Source organism: Sphaeramia orbicularis, chromosome 18 (assembly GCF_902148855.1).
Source record: "Sphaeramia orbicularis chromosome 18, fSphaOr1.1, whole genome shotgun sequence".
Lineage (NCBI taxonomy): Eukaryota > Metazoa > Chordata > Actinopteri > Kurtiformes > Apogonidae > Sphaeramia > Sphaeramia orbicularis.
The window spans coordinates 17,527,940-17,545,526 of record NC_043974.1 but is presented as its reverse complement, the minus strand read 5'-3'; the positions used below and the strand labels follow the sequence as shown (position 1 = coordinate 17,545,526).

Here is a 17,587-nt window from a genome sequence, read left to right as displayed (position 1 = left end):
TAATTCTTTCCTTTTACTTCATCACTTTCTGTAGCAACAAAATATGGCAAAAGCTCCCCTTCCCTAAATAATTACAATTACTCCCCTGTATTAGGTATTAATACTACAACTACACACTACACATAACAAATACAATGATTATGCAATAATGTGTACAATGTATGGGCTGTGTGCTCTCTTGTAACTGCATTAAATAAGAGGTGAAAACTAGTACACATCTCACATACGTACAGACAGACAGACATGATATGATTGCTTTATATCTTATTTCTGCAGGTTTTAAATTCAAGACTTTAAACCCTTTTCAGACCATTGTAAATGCTGCCAGTATGGATATTTCACATCAATACAGACAAAAAAAACAGCACAAAAAAGGATATTCTTGCATCAGGCCAAGCCAACCAAGCAATAAGTACGCTGTTCTCATGCCAGATCTCACTAAAATTGCAATCTGGGGCTTAATGTATATTGGTTTCATATTGGCTTCGCTTTGTTACAGTGTGATCAATAAGGCTTTACAGTGAGACTGAAGTAAGCACAATGAGAGTTTGTAAAAGTCAAAGTTTCAGTGTGTAATAAGCAGTGGAAACTAGTGGTAAAATTAGCCAGCAGCAGCCACTTATTTTGTCCACTTTGAGCTTTTTAGTTGAGGGGATATGGTCCTCACTCGAACATAATAGGTGGCAATAATGTACTTGAACACTGAATGCCATCTACTGCTATAAAATAAAAAAAATAAAAGGAAGTTCATTGTGAACTACTGTAGAAACATGGCAGACTCCATGAAAGGCCAACCATTCCTTCTGTACACATATATGGTTCACTCCAAGGTAATAAAAACATACAATTTACATTTTCAGATGATCGTACAAAACTGAAAAGAGTTATGAATATTATGTCTCAATGCTGCGACTAGATCCCTCTAAATACCTGTAAAGATTAAACACTGGACCTTTTAACTCTTCATAATCCAATCCCTTTTTGTCAAAACCTTACTTTTGAGAAATTCAGATGACTGGATTTTAGATTTCAGGATGTGTGAAAATGCTGTTATATCCATGGTGCTCTGTCCTTCCGTTGTTTAGACACATGCTGACATCACAGTGATAATCATTGTTGTCTTTCTAGGAGGTTTTGTCTGGTAGGCCAGCTGCCAATACAAGACTTACATGAGTCAGCCCTCTTGGATTCAGTGCGTCTGTTACTTTCATTCACTTGAGGCATCATGCCACGCCTGAAGTCCAAGCTCCATGGCAAAGCTATATTATCACCCATTAGTGTACCATTTGTGTGAGGCTGTAGATTCAACAATGCAGGCGACTTCAGGAGATGACATCAGGAATATGGGCTTCTGGTAGGAAGAAGCAATAAAGATCCAGTTCTGACCACATGTGTTTGCCCGCTCAGTCTTCCTACTGTAGCTTTACGGATTTGGAAATGGCTTATGACCTCTCTTTGGGTATTTTAGAACAGGTTCAATGGGAAAGTGGGGCAGTGGGGCTACTGTTACAACCTATGAGGATATCAAATGAAAGAATAAGATCATGGATACAAGTGTCCAAAAGAAGCTTCACTTTTATGGACAGGGTGAAAAACTCAGGAACTTGGAGTTAAACTACTGCTCCTTCACAATTAACAAGGGGTCAGGTGAGATTGTGATTACAGCATGGTACCTCAAAAAAAAAAAAAAAAAAAAAAAAAAAAAAAAAAAAAAAAAAAAAAAAAAAAAAAAAAAAACTCTTCAGTCCTCTGTAGCAAAGTGATTCAAGCATATGCTATATAAATCCAATGTCCTCATCTTACTCCTGACCAGGGGAACTAATAAGTCACGTCAACCTTCTCTGTCGTCTCTCTACTTTCCCCACCGTCTGCCACTGAATATTATTTAAAAGTTATGCCATTCATGACCTTAAAACCACTTTCAATATCAAATCCAAACCACAATGGAGCTGAACCCTTCTTTCCCAAACTGAGGACCGGCTTTGAGTGACGTTCAAGAAATCCAGTTTGAGCCTCCAGGTTAAAACACATCTGAATTGCATTTCAAACCGTCTCTGGATGTGCTTTAGATTCAATGCGCAAGCCTTGTGTTGCATTTGTTTGACTTCTGAATAAAATGTGAACCTAAGCACGTCTGGATGCGATCTAGATATGCCCAAAAAACAAAGATTTGGACGGGCAGTGAGCTGAAAGCCTTATGCCATGTTGAGGCTGCGTTGACATTGACTTGTGAGGGACAAATGTGTAGTCATTAATGATTCTCAGTCACTATTGCAAAACTCTGTTATCGTCTAATCGGAGACAGTGACCATTGTAGCAGACAGAAATACAGAGCTTTAGTGATTATTTGTCACTTCACGTCTTCTCACCATGCGTACATTGTATTGAGCTGTTCATTTATGATGCTGTTGCACTGAAACTAATATCAAGGCATCGAGGCACGGTCCGACTTTCCCATGTGTGTGTGTTTCTTTAAGATTGCGAGCAGCTGCTTCAGTGCTCCCTCCCAGCGCGTCTATCATAAAACCATGCCAGCTTAGTGAGACCCCCCTCTACTCAAACAAATGTCAGATCCCACTAGATTCCACAGATATGCAGCTTTTCAACAAGATGAGAAAACTATGCACCGCGACTGACAGCTGTGATTAAAGCCTCTAAAATCCCTGAGGTCAGTGCTCAAATTCTCTGCTGGCGCTTGGCTAATGATGTCTCGAAGAACATTATTCAGTGTGCTTCGGTAGCAGTGTAGTATACCTGCAGCTGTAAATAACACCCCTTATCTGTGTAAAATTCTGATATCTATACCTTATTCCCTAAATTGATGACAGCATTTTAACAGTATGTAAAAAATCCAATGGTTTAAATTCAGTTATTTTAATGTTTTCCAGGGACGTATCGAGATGAACGACACAGCTGTTTCATTGGTTTGAATTACATTTATGGACTAACAGACAAAAAAATAATCACATCATTTATATTTTCTTTCTACATTTACAATACAGGGTGGGGAAGCAAAATTTACAATGAACATTTAGTTGTTTTTTCTCAGCAGGCACTACGTCAGTTGTTTTGAAACCAAACATATATTGATGTCATAATCATACCTAACACTATTATCCATACCTTTTCAGAAACTTTTGCCTATATGAGTAATCAGGAAAGCAAACGTCAAAGAGTGTGTGATTTGCTGAATACACTCGTCACACCAAAGGAGATTTCAAAAATAGTTGGAGTGTCCATAAAGACTGTTTATAATGTAAAGAGGAGAATGACTATGAGCAAAACTATTACGAGAAAGTCTGGAAGTGGAGGAAGCAACAAAAAATATACCAAAGCTTTTATTAAAGCTCTCCAATCCAAAATCCTAAAGGATCCAACCAAATCCATGAGAAAAATGGCAACTGAACTTGAGGTAGACAACAAGACCGTTAGAAATGCAGTAAAATATGATTTGAAGATTTAAATTCTCATGACTTTCAATAAACTAATTGGTCATACACTGTCTTTCAATCCCTGCCTCAAAATATTGTAAATTTTGCTTCCCCACCCTGTATATGACTCTAGTGGTCAGTGTGGCTGATATTTAATGCACAAATCATGTTTTAATTTTTGCATCTAGTAAAATAAAACAATTTGGTAACCATAAAAACTGAGTCACAAAACCCATGCTACTATGTATACAACATATTTATACTAGATACTATTGTCATATTGCACATATCTCAACTCACAGCCATATTTTTGTACTTAGTCATACCTTTATTTTGTATTTCTATCCAAACTGTACATGTTTTACACTTAGTTCTCTTCTGTTTAACTCCGTATATTGTTTAACTGTTTTTATATTGACCATTTTACAGAGCTGAAAACAAAACCCTATTGCACTATTCTAGTTGGTTTTTTGCAATGACAAACGTGATTCCAATTCTAAAACTGCAGAATTTTACAGTTTTTTTTTTTTTTAATTCCTTGCTTAAGTAGATCTAATCTAGAGCAATAAATGTCCACAGGAATTAAAATAACTGAGACATAAATTGTTAGTGCCCTTTACCACAGTTTTTAATAACAACATAGCATTTCCTTGTTTTAATTTTTTGTTCCTGACCTGATAATGCTGATTAGGGCTGGGTATCATGGCCTATTTCCATAACTGATTCGATTTTGATTCATAAGGTACTGAATCATGATTCGATATTGATTCGATTCAGTATTAATTGATTGATTAAGATTAATTTAGTGATATAAAAGTACAATTTTGAGTTGTAACCTGACTATTTGACTACCGTAGTCATGCAACACATCAATACCAGTATCAATATTGATATTAGAAAGAGAATAAATATGAAAGTTCAGCAGTAAGTAGCTGAATCTGCTCTGTAATAATGAACTGGACAGAAACATTCCCATATTACCACAGTGGCTCAGAACGGACCTCTTTGTCATCTTTATTCTGTTTTTTGGCTGGTGGCTTCTACTTAGTGGGGGAGGGAGGGGGGTTGTGCTCCATGATTGTTGGTTGGAGCGGGTGGGGGGGTGGGGGGGTGTAGTGTAGCGGTCGGACATTGTCGCTTTACGATTCCTCTAACTCCATACTCGGCCATAAGTGATAGTATGGATCCAAGTTATTATTCCAAGAACGACTGGCTTCTGCGACTCGCCTCGGAGAACCTCCGGGCGGCCAGTTCCTTCACACTGTGGGTTCGAGTTTGAAGACAGGAGGACCTCCAGCGGAGGGGTTTTCCCCACCCTTACTCTGCATCTTTTACGCGCCAAAGCCATCGCGAGCGAGACCAAGATGCCCTGTCTTTCCCAGGGGTTCGCAAGACGGAGTCGGCCATGCTTCCATGTACTCCCGGTCCTGCTCTGAAAAATCAATCTCATCTACTATTAATCGATTACACAAAATTAAAACGAAATCGATCTAAGATCGATTAAACTGATTTTTTTACCCAGCCCGAATGCTGATGGTCTCAAAATGGCATGAATCGGTCTGCCTTTATCTGACACTGTTACACACACTACTACACAACAAAAATGAGGTTGAAGGTGAAGTTTCAATGTCAGTGTTCGGTTGGCATGGCAGCTGTTGAATATGAAAGACAGCGAGATGTGTTTGGTCAAAAAAGGGATGATCAGACATGGTACAGATGGCAGTGAGCATACTGTGATCATATCATGGCAACTGCACCTGCCAAATGTATTCAGTTTGTGTGTTACAGATGGAAACAGCAGAAGTATTCAGTTCAGTCAGTTAATACAGTTTTTCATTTTCAGTATTTGTGAGATCAGCATGTTGGGGAAACAAATGAGTGGTGGATGGAGTGATTGTCCTTAATGTTATGGGCAATCGGGGTTACAATACTCAAAAAACAAAAACTGGGAAAAAAATAATACAGTCATGTCACAGTATAGCAATATAGACAGAACAGTTTTTCCTCAGACATAGTACAGACGGGCAGCTTTTTGTGTGTGGAACCCTGGTTTGGATGGTAGCAATGCTGTGGCTCAGACGTGCAGCTGTTACCTTATGAATCACCTAATTCACCCTAAAATGAGAATGAAGTTAAATGAACCTGTTAAACCATGGACCATTTGTTTTCAGTCGGAACCATTTCAATGTAACACAAAACAATGGATTAGCCGATAACAGCAGCTTCATTCATATAAAACCAAGTTATGATCAGAAAATAGCAAAGGCAAGACAAAATTTGCAATCATCGTTTCGTAACAGAACTTTAATGTTTTCACGTCTTTGGCTTGTTCAGTGAGTTTTTTTTTTTTTTATGAGCTGTTGGATCTGCTTAGTGTTAGCATAGCAGAGCAAAGTTTGTCACATTGGTCTTGTTTTATGAAATTATTCATGACATACGCTGGTCTCGGACTATTATCTTGTTTTAAATATTTGCCTATTTAAGTGATTGTTTGCTTTTAACTGATGTTCTTGTGGTTACGTGGATGTACAGCATGTGTATAGGCTCCTGAGACCCAGCAATGCATTTTTGTCCTCTGTAGTGGACAAGAGTTCCACAGCGTTACTTTTTTTTAAAAAAATGTCCACTGAAAAGGGCATTTATATATATATATATATATATATATATATATATATATATATATATATATATACACATACATATGTACACACAAAAAAAATTTAAATAAAAATGAAAGTGAAAAAATGCTGCATCATGCCATTTCCAAATAAGGCAACTATTTAATGGAAAATGTGGAAAATGTTTACTTACTGGGTCTCAGGAGGATATTGCTACGAGCATTGCGTAGCATTACCATGGTAACGCAGACAGAACTGTGCTGGGTGTAAGAGGGTAAACTTCATTTAAGGACATTTAGCTATGTAGCAGTGAATAAGACCATGATCAAATAATAGAAAAAATAAAAAGGTTTTATGGAATAGCGTATTACTGTAAACTATTATTTTTTTCTCATTCTGTTGTCTGACAGCTGTAACAGAAAATATGAAAATAGCCCTTTATAGTCAATCAGCCATTATTAAAACATAGTAAGTGCAAACCCAACACAAGACAGCTGATCAACTTTGCAGCTGTAAAATTTTTCTGTATATTTTTAATTTTACATATTGATATAGTTGTCACAAAGCTGTCATTGCAAAGCGGATATTGTACAGTTTGTCACAGAAGAAAACATTTTTTTTTTAAAATATGGCAGTGTCACACTACTTATGTGGTGTGATGCTACGATGCTTCTGCTTTTGTGTATTTTCATTGCTTTTTAATTAGATTCTTACTTAAATAGTTCTTTAGATCAATATGTTACTTATGCGTATGAATAGGAATGTTTGTCCCTAGCATAAAATCTTCAGAATTCAACCCCAAATGGGAGACGCGCATCAACATCCACTTAATTAACGATGACACAGAAAATTCACTGTACACATTCCTCATGTTTAATCATCAAAGCTATGGCTGCTTGAGCTGACCACAGTAATACGTACGTTAGTGGTTTTCCATTGCTGCTCGGATCGGGGAGACGTGGTTCATGAGGGATTCAAGGTTTCTTAAGCAATGCAAATTCTTACTTACGGCTGTCATAGCAGATGTTTCCAAGAGCACGGCCAGTCTGCAGTAAAACCTCCTGGTCGGTGGAATTTAACAGCTGAATTAAAGGAGGGATGAGGCCGGCTTCAACACACGGACTCCGCATGAACTCTGGAGAGAAAGAGGTCAACATAAGTGTTCTCACTGACTTCAGGGACCAGTCAACAGCACCACATTCACCACGTATAAAATGCAAATCAGTGCATAAATGAACTGCGATTCTCATAATATAGTTATTCATCACTGCTGATCTACAATTACAGTTAAAGATTTCCACTGAGGAATACTACCGAGGCTTGATGTGAATTCACAAAAACTACTTGGTTCTCACACTGAATGCAGCTTTCCATTTGAGAAACTCTCAGGAAATATAAAACCATGCACTTACTACACTAGTATCAATTACAGTGGATATTGATCAGAGCGACAGGGGTCAGCAGACATATTTACTATATGCTTGGTAACTGAATACCAAATTAATGCCGCTGGCGATTCAGAATTTTAGAGTTTGACGTGTTGTGATGTTACATCTACATGACTCTGCAGAAGGCTTTTAGCTTGAAATGATAGACACAGGAAGTAGACTAAAGCCATTAATATGTGTAAATAAGTGGTGTAAAATGCAGTTTGTCATTTTTTCATCATCATCAGATATGACCCATTTGGATGTTCAGAGGCTCTGTAGTGAACATGGAAACACCGTCATCTTCTACAACATTGATTCACCAGTAAAACCCATGTAATTTGATAAATGACAATGGATGGAAACACTCGTTTTATGTTCAGTTAATTATATCTTCACCAAAAGTCACTTTTTCTTCACTTTTCTCTGTTGTAACCCTCAACTTTAATCTGAGCTTTTATGAACATCTACATGATCATTAAACTAAATATAGGAAAATACTAGATTTTTGCTGAAAAAATACAAAATACAGAAGATAATATTATAATGAATGGTGATAAATCCCTTAAAAAAAAAGTTAAATATACAGAAAAAAATATTTTGGAACTGCCACAAAAGTAGAACTGGGTCTTTATGGGTTAACTAAGGCCAGTGTGTCCTGAGTCAGACACTTCAACTAACACAAACATAAACTCATTCATTCATTTTCTGAACCGCTCAGTCCTCATGAGGGTGGCGGGGATGGTGGAGTCTATCTCAGCTACCATCAAGTGACGGTGGCGTACACTGTGGATGTGTCACCAGTTCATCACAGGGCTGACACATACAAATGAGCGACCATTTACTCTCACATTAACACCTATGGGAGATTTACAGTGACCAATGAACCTATTAAGATACCCATAGAGAGCCCACACAGACACAGGGAAAACATGGAAACTGCACACAGAAAGGCCTCAACTGACTGGTGCGGGAGTCCAATCCAGAACCCTTCATACTGTGAGATGAAGGTGACAGTTCATTGTAATTACTAATATGTCCGATTTTGGGTCGGTAAAGTCGTATTTAGATAAAGTCTAGCTTGTCACATGTAACAATATATCATTCACATAGTATTTGTCTTTACCCGTGTTTGGAAAATAGTGCCTTAAATGCGTCCTAAGCTGGACACATCCTCGTCTCGAAAAAAAGCAGCACACTGTAGAGGTTTTGTCTTGCATTTGTTTCTGCCAAGTTAATATAAACGCTGTCAGTACATCCAGTATGTTGCTTCTGTCATTTATATTAAGACTGCATGATCCAATTGTCTTTTTTCCTCATTGTAAAATCACATGACATGTCCTTCTGGCTGGGGGGAGGTTATTTTCCCTAATGTTTCAGTCATTAAACATAAAAGCTAGTTAATTCTATTAAAAATACACATCACGTCTTACTTACACCTGGTTTTCACTAACATTTTTTATATTTTTATACTGATATACTAATACATTAGAGCCTACTAATTTATAATATTTTTTATAGCTATTGATATTACTATTGTCTTTCCTTTTTGTCTTGCAATATTTCTTATATTCAATGTTGTGTTGCTACTGGAACCTTAATTTCCTGAGGAAAATTATATCTAATTCAATCTAATCTCCAGGAGCTGAAATCATGGTGGGAAAAATAATCAAAGTGACTAATGCCACAGTACTGTGGGACTACTTTCTCATTTGTCTATAACCACAGAGCCAATGAGCACCCTCGTTATATCGTGTAGACTGGAAACCTGTAACCTGTCATCCCGCTGCTACAGCACTGTGGCAATAAGCATCACACATGACATGTGCCTATCCGGGTACAGGAAAAGGTTACAGTACCAGTTACTGGAAGGTGGTTTGTGTGTCTATTCACACTTTCAGTTTCAACATGCAGGCAAACAACATGAAACATGGTGACTGTCTTGCCTCATATGAGGAATTTGCCTGGGTTTTGACGAATATAAATCAGACACTGCAACAAAGTCCAGAGTGTAGAATTCAGATAATTTGAATGCCTCTGTGGCAATAGACAAACCGATATTTTGTGCCACAATACTGTGGCAGTAGCCATAGCCAAATAAAAATACACACCGTCCTTCTGCAGCTCTCTTCTCTCAGTCCAAAACAAAAAAACTAAATATAAAAACAATATAAATACAGATGAACAGGATACTCTTTAATGCCAAAAGAGCATATTCAATTTCAAACTAATGCAATATAATCATGCCCAGGTTGCATCTGACAGAATCTGATCAGGAAATGGTAATTACACCTGTTGATAACATATTGAACCTCTGCACAGTTTTGTGATTAGACAAACCTGCATCACAGGGTTGATTATTCATAGCCTGAAAATACAGGGAAAGAGGTTTGCACAAGTCTCATGTCCTCCCAGACCACTCCAATTACAATATGCTGTAATTATGGACTGTTTGCATAATGACACTAAAATATGGCAGATGTTATTTTTTGTTAATTTCTCATTTTATGTGTTTCTTAAAGCACAGGTACAATACATTTTGTAACTGGATCATATGTAAATTAGCAAATATCAGTGAGATGGTATTGTTTGCACATCATTAATCGACACCAGACAGCTGCATTACAGCCAAAGCAGTGCAATGTACAGTATTTATGAGCAATGCTGATACTGTAAAAACACTGAATATTGAGCTGACAACCAGCCTGTCCCTCACAGAGAACCAGAAAGAGCAATAAAGACCAGTTTGATGTTTGTAGCATTGTTAAAAGCATAACGTCACATTACGGACGTGATGAATATATATCACCAAACCTTAAATCCAAGCTGACTGACAAGCGAATAAGTTTAAATGGTTATTTCAATTATTATGAGGAAAAACAAGAGTTAACAGTGGTGTATGATGGAAGAGGCTGTGTAAGAAAAATGTTTAGAAGTTTCATCTACACTCAGTTCCATGTCACTGTGATCACTGGTAGGAAACCTTCTCCACATCAAGAACAGACTGATGTTCTCATTTTAGACAGGTTCGTCATCTTTTCATGTTAAACCTTCCCTAATGCAGCCTCAAAAAAACTGAATCTGTCCAAACTGTTGCACAGAGAGCAAGTCGTCTTTAGCCCAGCAGTCACTTGGCTGCTTGCAAACGTTTCCGGAAGCAGTGACAGATAAATGCCAGCGGGTTGTTGCCAAGCTTGGCAAACTGCTGGGGAGTGATCATTAGCTGCAGTCTTGCACGCGACTTAAAACCCATTCATTATCCTAACCTTTTCATGCCACTTGTGCTTTTTCTGCTTTAAAAGCTTCTCCTGAGCTCTCGCTGGAGGGATTCAGGAAAACACAATCTCTTTGACACTGAAGTTATGCAACCTTTCAGTCCTTACACAATAACCTCACACTGAGTGACAGGTTGGATTTAAAAAGCCAAGCAGGGATGCTAAGTCTAGTCCGGGTTTGAAAAAGCACGTCAGTCAAACTCCTGTTAATACAGATTTTGAGTATTTTCATTAGGTATTCATCACTAGGAATATTGCTTCATTTCTATTCAAATGTACTTGTGAAGCAATGAAAAGTGATTAGTGACAAAAGGAGGAGCAGAAGTATAATTGACTGATGGATTAGGAGACTGAATCTTACCATTTTTGGCCACCTCAGCAATGATGTTGGCTACTTTGGGGGTGCAGGAAGACTGGGGGTTTAGCAGGCTGGGAAGCAGTGGGAGGACTCCCATTTCCTGGATCTTCACACTGGCTTCAGTGTCTGCAAGCGAAAAGACACACATTATTGGAAACCCCTCTCAGTAAGGATGGATTAATACATCGGCCAAACAGCAGTATTTCCAATATCAGTCTCTTTGGTTGCCATCAGATGATTAAAATGACATTTCACCAATGCCTGTTTCTGACATTCATTTGATCAAACATATTTATAGCTTTTTTGCATATTTATGTGATAATTCAAAAAGAATGTGATGAAGGGCTAAGGTACAGTATATTCATAATGCTTCGCCAGCATAAAATGGGAAATAAATCACAACAAAAACAAGTCTAAGACACAAAAACCATTGGTACTAGCACTGGCTATTGGAATGTAAAATTAAGATCACTAAAACTGTTACTATGAAATGTTTTAATTTTCATTTCATTATTTCTCTGGCTTCTGAAGAGCAAGAATAGTGCTAGGAGGCAAAATTAACAATAAAAAAAAAAAAAAAAAAAAAAAAAAAAAAAAAAAAAAAAACAATCCACAACCTGATATATGCGGTGTATTGGGGCCATTAGCTTTTCTCTGCAGGGAATAAGACATAGTCGGTTGTTTGTTGGCTGTGTTTTGGGTGTTGGAACAAAATGCTTGGCTGTGAATATTATACAGTAGGGGTCATCAAGTACATTTATCAAAGTGTCAGAATTTCTTGAAACCAGACACTGTGGGAGCCAGACTTTCAAATTAAAACAAAACAAAAAACTGCCAGGTTATTTGAGCTTATTATCATTTAATAAAATACAGGGTGTCCCATAGGTCTTCACACATAGGAAAAATAAACGTTTCTTGACATAAACCATTTTTATTTATATAATATGCTCTATATGACTGCCATTTTGTCGGGAACACGTTTCAATGCGTGTCCTCCACTGCTGAAGAACTATAAAGAAGAAATATAAAGAAAAACATGTTAGAACCATATATGTATGGAATGTATTATGTCTCCTATGTATGGAGACTTATGGGACACCCTGTATATTTTCTTAAAAAGTAGCCAACCACAATGAACAGATTCCTAAAAACATGACAAATCCATTGTGATAACTGAAGGCTTAGGTCTCACTAGAAAAAAGCTTTGAGACATTGAAAAAGGAGGTGATTAATTGTGATCACAAATGGATAAATTATAATACTAGTTTGATTAGTGAGAGTTTGCTTTAAGGGAGATTAACATGAAGACCACTCCAACTAAATGTAAACCTCAGATTTTCAATAGTGAACTGAGACAAAGTGGTGCAACCGACATAAGGCTGATAATAACACAAGATTTAATGCACTTCTTCTGAAGCTGCAATATTTCCAGTCAGCGACTGTAGGAAGAATTGCTCATTCAGCAGCACAATGTGGGCCCTTAAACATTACTCAGCTGTCTGACTACGTGGCTATAATCAGTCACACGTCAGCCCAGGGCCTCAAGGACTGTGCACCAAACCTTAAGACAAATCATTTCAGCTCTGCTTCTAATAAAGGTGCCATGTCATTTGTTGTCTTTTTTTAAATTTTTTGTTTTGAGTTGTTTATCATTTAATTTTAAGACATTGTTATTCAACTGTAAAGTCTGGGAAGCACTTTGGGCTTTATGTTTGTAAAACAGGTACCACATGCATTTTTGTTGACTTGAGATCAAAATGGATTTCCACCTCATTTATTAATTTCTCTGTTGCTTCTGAACATTTAGTTTTGTGAGGCACTTCAAGACATCGGATTGTCAAATGCACTTTAAAAATAAACAAACCAAAGGGAGGAAAATGTTATTTTATGACACAGACTGTACTCACTGTTGTTGGCGAGTGCTTTCAGCAGACAGTCCAGACAGCTCTCCACGCTGTCAGTGGCGCTGTCTGTCGACGCAAGCTTCAGCTTCTCCAGGGCTTCACTCAGGTTGTCTGCAAACAGAAACACTGCATGAACAAAGGCTTGAAAGGAACGGCGGGAAAAAAAATGACCAGACAAGGTTTCATAAGCGCATCCCATTCAGGAAGAGAGGAGATAAATGCTTATTGTTATACAATGATGGCTTTTCAACTGTCAAATAAAGAGCAAGCTTAAGCCATCAAGCACTGCATCTAAAAATTCCAAGTCAAAGTACTTAAGACTTGCAGTCATTACTGGCAGCGCCGAGTGTATTTCATTATGAAACAGCTGCAGGCACATAGTGTACACAGGAATTTAGAGCACGGACTAATGGCTACCTTTTAGGATAATAGAAGTTCATTTCAATCAAACATCTTGTTGCTCTTTTGTCTTTGGAAAACATTAAGTGTAACAAGTTAAAGGGGAAGGGTCTAAAAGCCACAAGGAAAAAAATATAATAAACGTTAGAGAACTGAGTGCACAAGATGGTGTTTGTGCACTGAAAAACTGGACTACAGGAAACATTTACTGAAGACTGTGTCCGTGTTCTCATTTGAAGTGTGTGTGTGGTTTCATCTTGTATGCAAAACCCACAGGCCTTAAGCCTTCGACGTGGCTGAAAGCTTTCTGATGACTGGTAGAGGGGCCTTGAGGCTTTCCTAGCATGGACATATCCATGGCAGACGAGTCATCTCTAGTACATACGGCCAAATGGAAAGGTTACTGTAGTAAGATAGAAAATACTGATGATATCAAACATAAACTAAAAAAAACCCAAAAGTGCTCATTCATTCTTCCTCAAATAAAATGATACTGTGACGCAGCCAAATGGTGACTTCAAAAGTAATACAACGTTGAAAAGGGAAATGAACATTTCTCTGTTCATACACTATTTGCCAGGTTTTAATGTCAACAATCCCCAAAGTCAATACAAAACCTGACAATATGAAATATTACTGAATTATGTTTTCTTTGATTTGACAATTACCTCACTGTCATTTCAAGTAAATTCTAGATTAGGTTAGATTATGGCTCTAGATTGCCATAATTATTACTAAGATAACTGGTATTAGCTCTGACAAAAAAGACATTTTGGTCAATCCCTACAACATATTTCAATCAACCTGAAACTCTTCTTTCTTTGATAATTCAGTGAAAGGCTGTTTTCCCCTATGCCAGCTAATGAGGGTTTCCACTGTTTACATGAGCTGCATTTTTTGATGTTTCACAGCAAAACAACTTGTCTCATCCATGAATGAAGAACAGTGCTACATCTGTACTGGATCTCCAAATACAGTTCTATTTACAGCCTAATGCAGCGGACTCATATTAATCATGTACAACAACAAGGCTATATAATGGCTCACATGCTGGCGAAAGCAGGAAGCTTAAATACAGTGTGTTTTATTAGAGCCAGAGATACTTGTTCAGTCTGTTTATACTGCATTGCCTTTTGGATTCACTGCAAAGCCTGATGAGGCCCAACCTGAAAGCTTCAGGCTGAATACACTACTACCTAATCCATCAAACTAATCTGAAAATAACCTGCAATGTTAATGGTTGTTGCAATAACGCTCAGTAATTCTAGCAAACCAGGTGATAACATTTAGGAGTGCAGTGACCTGGTTGTTGCCGACAGTTGCTATGCGACTGCACAACCTCACCAATGTACAGTAAGGCTGTTCAGCGTGACCAAATCTCAAATTCCAGCTGGTCATTTCATACCTTGATGACATTTGCAAAACAGCGAATGTTGAGAAAACTCACTGAATACATAGTGACCAAGTGGAAGGTCCTATTACTTATTACATCTGTAAATATATATTCAATAATTAAAAGACTCTTATTTGATTTTTTTTTTTTTTTGTCTTTTTATTTATTTAGAATATTTGTGGTTGAGCATCATTTTTAAAGCACAGTTATCTGATATGCCACAGACTTTCCACCCCGTCTTAGGTAAAAACTCCTGTGTTGTCCTTCTCCTGTTCAGAATTTTTACATTCTGCATCATATACATTCTCCTTCATGTATGTTGCCTACATGCAAATTCCCTGCCTGCATCCATGCAATAATAAAGAATACAAAGTGTTCACCAAATTCCAAAAAATATTCCCATAAAGGCTCTATATACTGTATTTCCCTGCAGGCTTATATGCCCGTTGTTATTTCTGTTCCGTTTATCCTTTTGTTGTTACTTGCACAGCTGTGTGTTTTGTTAAGCAGGAGAGGAAAAGCTGTGATTGTACTATAATTTAATCACATTTGTAGAAAACAACTGACGAGTGCTCTCTGAGTTAAGCCCGTTTTTAATCTAATATAGCCCACTTTTCTTTTTGTTCCTCAAATGCTCATAAAATTACACACAATATATCATTTGAGCATCGTCATTACAATGCACATGTGTGCAGTAGTCACATTGTAGGTCCTGCAATGTAGGAGGCAAGTGAAATTTTACTTCCTAACTCAATTCTCCAAAATTTATCAATATGCTTGCTGATAAATGTTTTGTTCATTTTTAGGTCCGCATGATCTATAAGGTGCATGTAGAAATGATAAGTTGGAAGCATAATATTATAATACTTGGTTTGTATTATTTCTATACTATTATTTAACTGGTCTGATCCACCCCCTGAACTACATCGTCCAACCCTTTTTATTAAGATATGTATTGCTATCTGGATATGAGACTGTGGCCATAGTACATACTCCTGTACAACAGTATATAGTAGATGCCACATATGAATGAATATGAGCCATCTGGCTAAGATTTTATTTTACGTTACCTTACAAAGTGTCAACCAATGACTACTCTGCCTCCTGAAAGGGTTTCAGAGTGAATGTTTAATACAGCTGCTGCATGTGTTTGATGTCTATTTGCAATAAGATCCCATACAGACCACTGGAGCAGACTGAGACCAATGTGTGTGACAGCAACAGTCACATTTTTCATAGCAGAGGAGTCCAGTTGAAACAGCAACACAAAGTGGGTTGATGGATCCTATTGCATAACAGCTGTGGAGATGGAGGAGTGCCATCCTCACCATCAGCAGCACTGCCATTTCACAGACTCCACGTCCATTTATCTACTATCCATTTCACGTCCCAGCAGAATCCCATCGGGAAAATCCATGATAAACACATCACATTTGCAGTGTTAGAAATGTTAAAGGAGGGAAAAAAAAAAAAACATCACGGCCGGTGTGAGTGGATAGTGGATGGAGAGTCAGGGAAGCTACCCCACCCGAGTACTGAGGCAGACACGCACACGGACGCGCACGTACACACGATTCAGCTAAAGTCAGCTTTTCACACGGATAATGTCTAATGAAACTGAAAACTGCTGGAAATGCCGCGGGGACATTTTGGCAGATGACGCCGGTGCTCGCAGGCGTTTACATAAAAAACACAGTGCGGTTCAAGTAGCGAGTAGCGAAAACTGTTCGTCTTAGCCGTTAGCTCACAGTCTACTCACCCATCTCAGCGGGATGTAGCTCCGGGAAATAAACCGGGGTGTTTCGCTCTCCAGGGCAGCTGTGAACCAAGTCGTAGTAGCCAGAGGCCCCGCTTTTCCCCCACACTGGTCAAGCCTTAAACCGCCTTAAACTGGTAAAGTTATCGGGTTGAGGTTAGCTAGCTAGCTAACAGACAGGTAGCAACGGTCAGCAGCCCCGGGGCCGGTGGGTAGTCCCGCTCAGATGGATGCTGTGTACAGCGGCCTGCACACCCGGTGTCTGCTGCTTTAACGCATCTGACTTGCTCTCATATCCACACCGACAGTCAGGACCTGCTGGCTGAGACTCCGCTGGACGACTGCTTCAGTTTGACACACCACCGTCAAGCCAGCCCGACAGGAGGAAGAGGATGGTTTCCGGTCACAGCCTTCACAATAAAACACTGGGTTGAGTTACCGGTAGGGGGCAGCAAAACACAGACTGGTGGAGTTGAAAATATTGGTCAAGATTTTTTTCGTCAATGTTTTTATTTCATCTTGCAAAAATGACAGGCAAGAAAAAAAAAAATGCGATTGAATTATTTTTTTATGAAGCTATTTTAAATGGAGTTTGTCCACTCAGCTGGACACTATGTGTTTTTGAAGCAAAAAAAAATATGTATTTAACAAACCAATATCAGAAAATTATGTACCGTGTGAAAACTGTGAAATAAAAACATTTTAAGTCTGCCAATTTGTTGTTTTCTCACATTTTAACATATTTTAATACTAGTTGTTATTCACTCTATGGAAATACGTAATATACAAAAACAAAACAAAAAACTTTGTTTAAAGGTGGGGTCTGAGATTTTTTTCTGGAGCATTTTTTTAATATATTCCTTAAAATCCCCTTCACAGCCTGATTACAACTAATTAATTAAATGCTCTAACACAAAAATTAAAAAAAAAAAATTAGTCACCTGTGGAACGGACAGGACTCAAAAACACACCATCCAATCATTTTGAGTGTCCACTCAAAATGATTGAATGGTGATATGTCTATCA

The 17,587-nt window shown here is 38.0% G+C and overlaps 1 protein-coding gene across 4 annotated transcripts in view; it reads right to left on the bottom strand.

Moving 5' to 3' along the window:
- rap1gds1 (RAP1, GTP-GDP dissociation stimulator 1) overlaps positions 1–16,949 on the bottom strand; it is a 34,099-nt gene extending 17,150 nt beyond the window's left edge. For 3 of the 4 annotated variants that reach the window (XM_030162540.1, XM_030162541.1, XM_030162542.1), the window contains exons 1-4: positions 16,565–16,949; positions 13,017–13,124; positions 11,113–11,235; positions 7,059–7,184 (exon numbers count right to left, since the gene is read on the bottom strand). In XM_030162540.1, the coding sequence (XP_030018400.1) occupies positions 7,059–7,184; positions 11,113–11,235; positions 13,017–13,124; positions 16,565–16,568 (361 nt within the window). In that variant the 5' untranslated portion in view covers positions 16,569–16,949. The remainder of the gene's footprint in view (positions 1–7,058; positions 7,185–11,112; positions 11,236–13,016; positions 13,125–16,564) is intronic. The other variant, XM_030162544.1, reaches the window with a different exon arrangement.
- Positions 16,950–17,587: the final 638 nt, after the last annotated feature.